Raw genomic sequence first — 12,792 nt, 5'->3', positions numbered from 1 at the left:
ACTACTTTCCAGAGTGTGACTGTACCCTTTTACCCTCAAAGGTCTTAAAATTAATAGTGTTTCATGTTGCGAGTGTTCAAAGTATCCTTTAAAATTTAATGTTTGTGTCAGGCATAGTACTTTCATATTCAGCCATTTGTTACTGGTTGTGGCTCAAGGCCAGGGTCTGATAGTTTTAGGCAGGAATTGAATCTAGGCTGTAGCTGGCTTCTTGAGCAGATCCTCTGTCCCAGTTAAACAGGAGTAGCTCACTTTACTAGTAGATTTTCTTTAGCTTTGTTTGCCAGTCTCTTCATACCAGGATAGGATGTATCTTTGAATGCTGTCACCCAAAGTGTGCTTCATAACTGATAACAACTTTTTCCTTTTAGCAAAAGAGAGCTGTTTGCAATTTGTTGCCTATATGTGAAACCCCTCTTTGTCTAGTTCAGTACTTAATGCCAGATCTTTAAGAAATGCAGTTAACTTAAGTGGTTTCATGTCTGTTAACTTCCAGTAGAGGGCGCTCTTTTCCCGTGATAGAACTAGTGGACGATCTGTTTTAACACTCAGTTAAAAGCAACTTGTGAACACCTCTTAAAATTAATTCTCTTTAGAACTTGTATTTAGTATCTTTATTGGCATCAGCTATGATTGACTTATGCTCAATAACTTTTGTCAAGGATTTTTTCACACGTTGTCTTTTACCTTTTTTTGTGGGTTTGTGGTGAGTACTGAGAAAATATAAACTTCAAGTAATGGCAATAGAAGTTTATAATCATCAAAAGCAAACTGTCTTGTAGTTAAAAGTCTACTAAGTTAAATTTTGCCTTTTAGCATTTGCACAGACTCTTAGTAGACTTCTCTTTCTGTAGATGTTTTGTCCCTATTCAAACTAATCTCTTTAAAAATTAAAACAAAATGGGGGCTTTTCAACTTTCCCAGGCCAGTGGTATTATTATTGCATCACTTTTTCTAGATTTAGAATTGAAGAATAATGTTTGGTTCCTTAGAAGTCACCTGGGTTATTTCATATCTCTAGATTTTTCTTCAAAATACCCCTTCTGTCCTTGATCATGACTGTAAACTAGGCAGCTTTTTCATTATCTCCCACCTGTACCGTTATAGTAAGTAGTCTTGCTTCTCAGCTCCATATATTTCATGCACTGTTGCCAGGTTAATTTTCCTGAAATGTTCCTTTAATAATTTCTGATTTTCATCTGTTATAGTAATTGGGCTCTACGATCTAGTTCACTTTGGGTATTGTAGTTCTGACACTGTTGTCTCTAGCAGAGGGAGTTTATCTAAGAACAGATCATCTTAGTTTGTTCAATGTGTGAAAAACCCATCAACTTAAAACTGTTGGTGTTTATCTTTTAAAAACTGTACTTAGAATTGCTGTTCCTACCTTTTTCACCATCCACTTAGAGCTTTTTTGAGTCTGAGTTTTTCTCCTGCTACATCTACCTGTGTTGTTCTGCTGACCTTTACTCTTCCTTATCCTCTCTGCCCCTAGTTTATTTACAGCTGGTTTGGGGAACATAAGACATAGATGTGGAAATGTAATCTACACTGTTAGATAAAAATATCAGAGAAGGGAGCAGCTACTGAGAAATTCAGCCTGGTTTTGAAGCAGGGTGAATATGTGAGCTAGGCTGCCAGGAGCAGGTCTGGTTTGCTGCTGTTGTCCAAGCATCATTGATAATAGCATCCCTTCTATTCTCAGAAGTGTTCTGGTGTGTCCAGTATATATGGTCATGGTAGTTTTAAGGACAATGTGATACATTGCTTGTATTTTTTCCAAACTAGATTTTTAAATGGATTTGCTACCCCTTTTAGCCACTGGGTGGCGCAGTTTTCTCTGGGTTCAAGAGGATGTTGGTTTGTTTTCTAATCACCATTTTGTACTCATTTCCATTGAGCATCTCTGACTTTTTATAACCTCTTAGCTTGTGACATTCCCTCCATAGCCCTTTAAGCAAAGAGAAGTCCTTTAAGTGGGAATGATTCAGAAGAATGTTTCTACTATTTTTAACTCCCCAACTTTTAAAAATATTAATAAATACAGTTATTTCAGTGGTAAAAAAAAATTTAAGTGCTTCTTGTTGAATTAGAAACTCCTGATTTTGTCTTGACATTTATTCACATTTCTGTGATAAAAAATTGTAGTCTTAGCTTTTTGGATCTGATTATTCTCAGCATTTTCTTCTTCTTTTTTTTGGGGGGGGGGTGAATCCATGGTTGACATTTGCCTGTATTCCTTCTTAGTCTTACCTTGAAGAAAGTTTTTAAAGATATCACTGGAAACTGATCTGATAGCAGGAACCAGATAATCTTCATTTAATGAGAAGCTGCTTTATGTTTAGCTATTCCCTTAAGTCCCCTACCAATTCTTTAGCTGCAATATTGTGAAGTAGACTAGTTATAAAGCTTTGTAAAGGATAGGAATGCATAGTTATTGCTGAATGGCTTTAAACTGAAGTATTCTTTACCTAGTTAAGATGCTTTTCCTTAGGTAGGAAGCAGGAGCTTGTTTAAACTTAGCTCATTTATATAAGCAAGGGAAGACTTTTTTTAATAAAGATGAGGTAGTAAATACATGGCAGCTGAACCTACTACTGAAAAGCAGAACTTCATCTTGGCTCCCTGAATCTGAGTTTTGAGTGGTGTGGAAAATCTTTTAAGTTGTACCATATATGTGGACCAGTTATGCTTTTCAAGGAAACTACATAAATATATGTTAGAAATGTTTTCCATATTATGGTACTTGAACCCTTATATGTAAAGATGATATGTACTATATGGATTTTTGTCTGAGCTCTTAAATTAGACTCGTTTTCAATAAAGAAAAATAGTCGTATATTCTGTCTTTATCCCTGAGTCTTCAAGTTGGTCACTTCTAGTACTAGGTCTCCATTTATTATAGATCATCATTTTCTGGATGGAAGTCTTCAGTGAAAGAACAGAACGGAAGTGTTCAGTTAAACATCAGTAATGCGGACTATTTCAGCTTCTTATTTTCAACACTTACAGGTAACTACACTGATCTGCCAAGTTAAGGAAAGGAAAAGAACCTAGTATGAAAATTCCCCTGAGATTTACTGTCTTACGTGTTTGGGTCTAAGTTTTGAACCTCACTACATAGTTTAATAAGACGGTGAACAGAATATTCATTTTAAACATGTTTAAAATGTTCAGTGTGTTAGGAAAAACATCAGATTTTAATTAGCCATACTTTGCTTTCCATTTTGATTTCAAAGAAAAATGAGTAAAATGAGTCTTGATGTGTTGGATTGGTAAGTATTTTTACTGTTGTTTTAGATGATTGTACTGTCTTCAGTAGTTTTGTTTTGTAATTGGATGATAAAGATGACAGTGTTTGAAATTTTCTGAAGACTTAAAATTAAGAGACTTATTAAATATGTTAAGTCAGAATCCAAAAATAGCTTGAAAGGTTCTGATAAGGAGCTGAATGTAGCAGGATAAATATTATATAAAAGAAACAAGTAGACTTGTACATGTTTGTTTGATAGTTCTGGATGTATGCGTTTGAGATGGATGTGAGGGCTTTATGTTTTAATTAGTAGTACCTATCAAAGGGTTTAGTGGTTTTAGGAAACTCTTTAGGAATCAATCAGGAGTGTGATACGGCTTCCAAACCAGATGATGACTCTTTAGGGCATGTTTGTGGAAGTGCAGTGATCTGAAAACATCAAAGCAGGTAGCTAGCGTCAGACCACTTTGTGCTGGTATTCTGATCATTCTAAGAGCTGTCTTTCAGGAGGGACTTTGGCAAGTTGTTTGTATAGGTCAGACTAGGTATAATAGAGGTGGTAAGAGAATCAGAAATCTTACAAATAGGATAGGTAGAAGAAAGTACACAGTAATTGTTGAAGAGATAGACACAGGAGGGATGGAATAGTTTTAAAACATTTGAAAGGCTATTGTGTAAGAATACAGAGTTTGGTGTGTGTATGAAGGAGCATGTTGTTTCTCTTGTTCATTTGCTTTTTTAAACCTGACATTAATTAGAATGATTATGTCTTTCACATTTATTTAAGTATAAAGGTGGTAAAGTCCTCAGTATAAGGGGTATAATATTATTTCTTGATGTATTACACATTGATTCAGGTCACATCTTTGTTTACATAATTATATGAATTTTATTACATTGCTGGCATTTCATTTTTTAAAATAATACATGAAGAAATTCAGAGAAAACAGCTTGAAGAATTTAACTTGAAGATACATGTCTATTTTAAAAAAATTATTGAAGAATGTTACATGCCTTGTGATTTATTTTAAATTGGCTTTCTTACTCAAATTAGGATTTTCAAAAGAGGAACTGACTTGGCTTCAGAGCCTTCGAGGAGTGCCTCATGTCATCCAGACGCAGCTTTCCCCTGTGCTACTTTACCTCACTGACTTGGATCAGTTTTTACACCATTGGGACGTAACAGAGGTAATGGTCCATTTGAAAAAGCATGCAAGATTGTTAGAATTCAGTTCATCAGCCACCAGTAGTTACTATGTGTTAGTATTGCCTCGTGTAAGATATTTTTAGAGATTCAGAGTAGTATAAACTGAAGCGACTTTAGCAGCAGCAGAGTAGTATAAAACACAGTCCCTGTTCTGAAAGTGCATGTGATCCTTGGATAGGTGATGTAGATTCCTAAAAGAAGAGTGTTCATAAAAGTTATGCCACTAGAATAGAATAAACCAGCTGCTTGAATGATAGAGACAAATTTATTTTCTTTTTACCAGTATAGAGTAAATGGATAAATCCATTTATAGAAAAGAGGAAAGGCTTTATGGAAAAGGAAGAATTTTACGTAGATATTGAAGGATGAATAAGAGTTAAGTAGGATTTTGTTTCCTTGAAAGTTGGGTTTTTCTAAACAGAAAAAATTATTTGGAAGTTCCTTTGGTTTTAAAGAATTAGTATGTAGTTTACCAAAGTTACATTTTAAACCCCAAATTTCCCTTGAATTTTAAAGTTCAGCCTAACAAGTCTTTTTAGATAAACATAGTAAGTTTAGGCAATCATTTTAAAAGGAGGCTTTAATTATATATTATCCCTGTTACAAACATATTTAAAACTTTAAAAAATAGTTTAAATAATATATTCACTATTTGGTAAATAGTTCAGTTTTCAGACAAACCTTCACAAATGTTATGGTAAATCTTAAAACATTTAATAAACCTACAAGCATGGTACATCTTAATATCTTAAGTTTCAGACTGTTTATAGTGAAATTCAAATTAAAACTACAAGTCTAGGTTAACTGTTAATAGTGTTTTAAATTGGAATTATAGGGCTGATCTTTTATGCTAATGGTCAGAATTGTTTTATGTTACAAATATATAAATATGTAAAAGCATCATAAATACTAGTCCTAAGGATTTGAGTCTGTAAGATATTTATATGTTAGTTAATTTCTTTTATTTATTTCTTCAGTTTCTTTCCTTGAATTGAACGGTACTTGCCCAGTAGGATTGCAGTTGTGTCATCCCAAATAATGTTGGTTGGAACTTTTCTTGCAAATTCTGAGGTTGTGTTCTGTGCTAGCTAACTTTTTTTTTTTTTTTTTTTTAATGATACATAGGGTTTTTGGTTAGGGCGTTGACTGTATATTCTTTTCTTGTAACTCGTAATTGCCAGGCCATAGCCTTTTCAAACAAAAAACAACGTTTGTCGTTGTTCTCAACAGGGTAGTCTCTAGAACCTAAATCTGTTTTATTGCTATACCAATTGATTTTATTCAGCTGATCTATTTACTACTTCTTGCATTCTATTCCAGAGTAATCTTTACGTTCTTCCTGTATCTTACGGCTACACCTTTTGTAGACATTTAACACATTTCTCTCATGGTTTTGTTTGACTCTGATCACAATACTTAGGTCATGCCAGGGACACTTTCTTCTCTTTATTACCTGGTGCCTAACTATGTTCATATATCGGCTTTCAAAAAATAGTGGATTTTAAACAGTGAAAACTAATGAGTTAGGTACCCAACCTGCATATTTAATATCTGGCATTTTATCTTAACCCATAGTACATGAAGAGATTGGGTTTAGTATTAGTAGTTGTTTTGTAAGATTGTTTCTAATGTTTTTAAACTACATCGTTATAGATTGGGGAAAGCATGGTATGGGGATTGATTAGTGGGCCCCGGATTCCAGACTTAGACTTGTTAAGTGTCTAGTTTGATAACTTGGACAACTCCAATAATCTTTCTCTGACAATTGTAATTTTTCTGGATCACATCTGTGTAAAAGACACATGTCATGAAAATGTGATTGGTTATATTTTTGAGAGTACATTGGCAAGGACATGTATTAAAGTTCAAGGATGCTGTCTTTGAAATGTTAAGACATAAATTAGGAAAAATCTGAAAGTTTCATTGTTAGTTTTTGAAGTTAAGATTCCAGTTCTATTTTGGATAAAATTTGCCTTTAAGTTGGCCTTTTCATATGAAATTATTTGAAATATATGTAGTTTTTGACAGCCTTAGTGTAAAAATTGATTTTTTTAAAATTATTATTTCATTTGAAAAAGTTAGTAGTCCATGGAATGGGTTTGCTTAGTTGTTTTATCTGCTTAGTCTGAAGTGGTTTTTTATTTAAATCGGACCTTTTTTTCTGAGTAGATTTTCTAAACGAAGTATAATTTATTCATCTACTTACTACATTCAAGCATGTATTTATTTATATATGGCAGTACGAGGTCTTTGTTGCCGTGTACAGGCTTTCTGCAGTTGCAGCAAGTGGGGATCACCCTCTGGGGCTACTCTCTAGTTGTGGAGTGCAGGCTGCTCACTGTGGTGGCTTCTCTTGTTGCAGGGCATGGGCTGCAGGGCTTCATTAGTTCTGACCCACAGGCTTAGCTGCCCTGTGGAATCTTCCCAGACCAGGAATTGAACCTGCGTCCTCTACACTGATGGCAGACTCTTAACCACTGGACCACAAGGAAGGTCCCACAGAGCACAGTTTAGAAGAATAGAAGGGTCGTAGCAGAGGTGTCCTTCCATTCCCTCTGTCCCAGCCACCCACTTCCCTTCCTTAGTTTCTGAATGTATTCTTCTGGATGACTTCGGTGTCTTCACAAATGATTATATGTATTCTTTTGGCTTCTCCTTTTACACAAATAACATACTCTGATTTGGACCTTGCAGTTTTCACTTAGTATCTTTGTGATCGTTTCTTCCAAACACTGAAGGAAGAATTGTATGATCTTGCCATTAATGATGAAAATAGTAGTTGAAAGGGAAAGATCATAAAGGGAAAAGGAATCTTTGGACAGAGATATCATTCCCAAATGGAAGTGTCTTTTCCAGAGCCAGTGGAAGGTTTTAAGGTTAATTTTTGTTGTCATTTATAAAATTTTGAATGGTTTGAAAAGACTACCTTTTAACTGAATTCTGAAGAATAATAATAAAACATTACTCTAGTTTAAGAAATAGAACATTTTTCTTTGTTTTTGAAACCTCTGATTTTATTAACAGTTTTATGTGTATGATATTTCTGTATAAAATTAGGTAGAAAATTTTTTGAAAACTCTTAGTTTCCACAATAGCGAATTGCCATGCCTGTTCTGGAATTGTGCACTGTGAGGTCAGGAATCTGAGGTATGCAAGTTTCGGTTAACACTGTAGTTGCAAAAGTGAAGATTGCCTATGTATATCTATGTTTGTGTGTCTCTGTGTTTGTGTTTGTGTTTACTTTTATTTTGAAACTATTTTAGACTTAGAGAAAAATTACAACTGCAGTACAAAGAACTTGTTTTCTTAAACTATTTGACAAAATGCCCACAGTCCATACTTTAGCATACAAGTAGACTGTGTTTTATTTTACTTGCAGATTGAGTTTTTACAAACTGAAGTTTTGTGGCAATGCTGAATTGAGGATGTCTGTCATCTTTCCTATAGCATGGGTACACTTCATGTCTCTGTGTCACAGTTTGGAAGTTCTTGCAGTATTTCACACTTTTTCATTGTTAATTCTTACAGTGAGCTGTGATTGGCGATCTTTGATAATACTGTTGTAATTGTTTCAGGCTTTGTAGTTAATTGTCATGAACCATGCCCACATGGGATAGTGCAGTGAACTTAGTAAAAGATGTGTGTTCTGACTGCCCTACCAGCCAGCTATTCCCTGTCTCTCTCCTTCTCCTCAGGTCTCCCTATTCCCTGAGACTCAACAATATTGAAATTAGGGCAGTTAATAAATAACCCTACAGTGGCCTCTGTGAGTGTGTGTGTGTTAGTCGCTCAGTTGTATCCAACTCTTTGTGATCCTATGGACTGTAGCTTGCCAGGCTCCTCTATCCATGGAATTCTCCAGGTAAGAATACTGGAGTGGGTTGCCATTTCCCTCTCTGGGGGATCCTCCTGACCAGGGATCAAACCCCTGCCTACTGCATTGCAGGCAGATTCTTTACCGTCTGAGCCACCAGGTGTTCAGGTGAAAGGAACAGTTGTGTATCTCTTACTTTAAATCAAAAGCTAGAAATGATTATTAGCTTAGTGAGGAAAGCATGTTGATAGCAAAGATAGGCTGAAAACTAGACCTCTGTGCTGGTTAGCCAAGTTGTGAATGCAAAAGAAAAGTTCTTGAAACTAAAAGTGCTATTCCATGAACCCAGGAATAATAAGAAAGTGAAACAACCTTATTGATGACATGGAAGAAGTTTGAATGATCTGGATAGAAGATCAAACTGCCACAACATTCCCTAAAGCCAAAGCCAAATCTCGAGCAAAACCCTGATGATGATTTAGTCGCTAAGTCGTGTCTGACTCTCTGCGATCCATTGGACTGTGGCCCTCCGGGCTCCTCTGTCTGTGGGATTCTCTAGGCAAGAATACTGGCAGTGGTTGCCATTTCCTTCTCCCGGGGATCTTCCTGACCCAGGGATCGAACCCAGGTCTCCCACATTGTGGGCAGATTGACCAACTGAGCTACAAGGGAAGCCCTAAAACTCTAATAAGTCTCTTCAATTTTCTGAAGGCTAAGAGAGGTGAGGAAGCTGCAGAAGAGTTTGAAGGTAGCAGAGACTGTTTCATGAGGCTTAAGGGAAGGAGAAGCTGTCTCCATGACATGAAGGTGAAAGGTGAAATAGCTGATGGGAAAGTTTCAGCAAATTATCCAGAAGATCCAGCTAAGATGATGATTGAAATGGTGGCTACACTAAATAACAGACCTTGAATATAGACAAAACAGCTTTATACTGGAAGACGATGCCGTTTAGGACTTGTCCTAGCTAGAGAGAAATGAGTTCCTGGTTTCAAAGCTTCAGAGGACAGGTTGCCTCTTGTTAGGAGCTGATGCAGTTGGTGACTTTAAGTTGAAGCCAGTGCTCATTTACCATTCTGAAAATTCAGGACCCTTCAGAATTATGCTAAGTCTACTCTGCCTGTGTCCTATAAAGGAAAAAGCCTGGATGACAGTGCACCATGGTTTACTGATTATTTTAAGCCCACTGTTGATATCTTCTGCAAAGAAGAAAAGCTTCCTTTCAAAGTATTACTACTCATTGACAAAACACTGGTCATTGTGGAACCCTCATGGAGAGACATAATGAGATTAATGTTTTTTTCATGCTTGCTAGCACAGCATCCATTCTGCCGTCCATGGATCAAGGAGTCATTTAGACCTTCAAGTTTTGTTATTTAAGAAATACATTTTCTAAAGCTATAAGCTGCCATAATTAGAGATTCTTCTGATGGATCTGAGCAAAGTAAATTGGAAACTTTCTGGAAAAGAGTTCACCTTGTAGATGCCATTAAGATCATTTGTGATTCATAGGGAGAGGTCAAAATATCGATATTAACATGAGTTTGGAAGAAGTTGATTACAACCTTCATGAGGAGTTCAAGACTTCAGTGGAGGAAGTAACTGCAGATGTGGAAATAGCAAGAGAACTAGAATTAGAAATGGAGCTTGAAAAAAAAAAAAAGAAATGGAGCTTGAAGATGTGACTGAATTGCAGATATCTCATGATAAAACTTTGAACAGATGAAGAGTTGCTTCTAATGAATGAGCAAAGAATGAGGAAATGCATCTACTCCTGGTAAAGATGTTGTAAAGATTGTTGAAATAACAACAAAGGATTTAGAATAGTACATAGACTTTGCTGATAAAGGAGTGTCATTCATTGACCCTGACATTTTTGAAGAATCAGTTCAGTTCAGTCACTCAGTCGTGTCCAACTCTTTGTGAACCCATGGACTGCAGCACGCCAGGCCTCCATGTCCATCACCAACTCCCGGAGTTGAACTCAAGTCCATTGAGCCAGTGATGCCATCCAACCATCTCATCCTCTGTCGTCCCCTTGTCCCTGTGCCTTCAATCTTTCCCAGCACCAGGGAAATGAGTCAGTTCTTCACATCAGGTGGCCAGAGTATTGGAGTTTCAGCTTCAACATCAGTCCTTGCAGTGAACATTCAGGACTGATGATCTTTAGGATGGACTGGTTGGATCTCCTTGCAGTCCAAGGGACTCTCCAGAGTCTTCTCCAACACCACAGCTCAAAAGCATCAATTCTTCCGTGCTCAGCTTTCTTATAGTCCAGCTCTCACATCCATACATGACCACTGGAAAAACCATAGCCTTGACTGACGTTTGTTGGCAAAGTAATGTCTCTGCTTTTTAATATGCTGTCTAGGTTGTCATAACTTTTCTGCTAAGGAGTAAGCATCATTTTTGTAGGACAGTTATTTGTAAAATTTCTCTCAATTCAGGTTTATTTCCGCATGGTTAAATCAGGTTATACAGATGTGGCAGGAATATGTCACAAGGGATGCTGTGGGTTTCTGATGGCAGTTTGTCAGATGCTGCAGGGTTTTGATTTGTCCCATTAGATGTTCACTTTGCCCACTTGAGTAAGTGGTATCTGGTCACTTTCTCCACTCTATTTTTTCCCCTTTAGTAATATTTTATGATGTTTTGAAGCAGTGTAAATATCATTTCTTTTTGGTCTTTACTAGCACGTGAGATGAGTGCAATTGTGCGGTAGTTTGAGCATTCTTTGGCGTTTTCCTTCTTTGGGATTGGAATGAAAACTGACCTTTTCCAGTCCTGTGGCCACTGCTGAGCTTTCCAAATTTGCTGGCATATTGAGTGCAGCACTTTCACAGCATCATCTTTCAGGATTTGAAATAGCTCAACTGGAATTCCATCACCTCCATTAGCTTTGTTTGTAGTGATGCTTTCTAAGGCCCACTTGACTTCACATTCCAGGATGTCTGGCTCTAGATTAGTGATCACACCATTGTGATTATCTTGGTCGTGAAGATCTTTTCTGTACAGTTCTTCTATGTATTCTTGTGTATTCCCTATTGTAGCAGTTATTTAATGGGAATGTAGCCTCTACCTTGGTTGATTGTAAGCTACCCGAGGGCTGTGAGACAGAAGTTTCTCATTCTTTCACTCCTATGCGTAGCGCCTGATAAGACTAGCTCAGTTTGTGTGGTAGTCACTCAGTTGTGTCCAACTCTTTGTGACCCCATATTTGGTAGCTTGTCAGACTCTTCTGTCCATGGAATTCCCCAGGCGAGAATACCAGAGTGAGTTGCCATTTCCTTCTCCACAGTGCTCAGTAAGTATTTAATAAATGAATTATTTGGAGAATTAGCCCATATATATGAGGATGGATTGACTGATGTTTGCATCTTTAGAGTCACTTCTTGTTGAGTTTCTTTTTGATATGTAGAGCAAGTAGGTTTAAAAAAAAACGATTGGACTTGTTTCTGACCTACAGTGTTCTGATCTGGTACTGGTTTTCTCCTTTCTGACAGACAGTTTGTCACAATTTATTGGTTGTCCCTGTCCGAAGCCAAAGTTTTGACGTCCTGCAGACTGCCATCAGTAAGCATTTGGTAAATATACTTAACATTTTTTTCTGTTACTCAAAAAGCATAGAGATTCACTTGTTAAGATTTGGTTTGCCATAATCAGGGAGAGAGTGAGTGTCCAGAATCTAAGCTTAATAATTTCATGGCCTCTGATCTGTGGTGAGAACTGAGAAATCTTGGTTTGTTTGCTGGCTGTTGCTAATTAATTCTGTAACGTTAGGGAGATCCCTCGCTTTTCCCAGGACCTTACTCTCTACATATGAGCAATGAAAGACCTTAAAATGATACCTTGGGTCTTTCTGACTTGAATGCTTTCGTGAACATGTTCTTAGTGTCATACCTAGAAGGGGTGAGGTGTGGAGTAGGGCTGTCACCTCACAGGCTCAAGGCCTGGTCACTGGGAACAGTGAGCTTAGCCATGAAACTTACTTGTCTTTTGACCTGTGGGTGTCTCTTGTTCCCATTGGTATTGAATTCTCATTAGGTATGCCTGGGTTTTGCTTTTAACTTCCTCCAACCTTTACACTTTGATCTTTGACTTTTTAGTATAATGATATATTACAGTGCAAGGGAGAGCCCCCAAGGTTTTCTTCAAGGAACTGTCACTTGTTTGGATAATTTTATAGGCACATGCGTACCCCCTTTTCTTTACTTCCCTCAAGTTGGAAGACTACCACTTTGAATTCTCAGTACCCTTTTCTTCCTGCTATTAAACTTCCAATCCATATACATTGTATCTCCAAAGATCCCCATCTTTTTTTTTTTTAAACTCAGTGTTCCAAGATCAGCATTCCAGTCAGTCTTGGTCACTTTCTTCAGACAGCCTGATAGAAAGGTTAAGACCTCAGAGCCTGCAGACTATGATTACTCAGCAGTTGCTGGCAGGAGATTTTAACTATGTATACTTAACGTTACAAGTTAGAGTCCACCTTAATGCCTGTTGATACAGTAGAGTCCCGGT

The 12,792-nt window shown here is 37.0% G+C and overlaps 1 protein-coding gene across 2 annotated transcripts in view; it reads left to right on the top strand.

The window, feature by feature from the left end:
* The window catches only part of TEX10 (testis expressed 10), a 44,869-nt gene that overhangs the window by 25,183 nt on the left and 6,894 nt on the right, over window positions 1–12,792 (top strand). The window contains exons 10-12 of one of the 2 annotated variants that reach the window (XR_005720882.1): window positions 2,906–3,012; window positions 4,308–4,441; window positions 11,779–11,855. Coding sequence is in view for 1 of the 2 variants with exons in the window: in XM_040239080.1 (XP_040095014.1) it covers window positions 2,906–3,012; window positions 4,308–4,441; window positions 11,775–11,855 (322 nt within the window). In the remaining variant the exon portion in view is untranslated. Of the gene's footprint in view, window positions 1–2,905; window positions 3,013–4,307; window positions 4,442–11,774; window positions 11,856–12,792 lie in introns of both variants that reach the window. The other variant, XM_040239080.1, reaches the window with a different exon arrangement.

This window comes from Oryx dammah, unplaced genomic scaffold (genome assembly GCF_014754425.2).
Source record: "Oryx dammah isolate SB20612 unplaced genomic scaffold, SCBI_Odam_1.1 HiC_scaffold_1, whole genome shotgun sequence".
Lineage (NCBI taxonomy): Eukaryota > Metazoa > Chordata > Mammalia > Artiodactyla > Bovidae > Oryx > Oryx dammah.
Note: the sequence above shows the minus strand (reverse complement) of the source record. Positions and strands in the feature narration are given on the sequence as shown.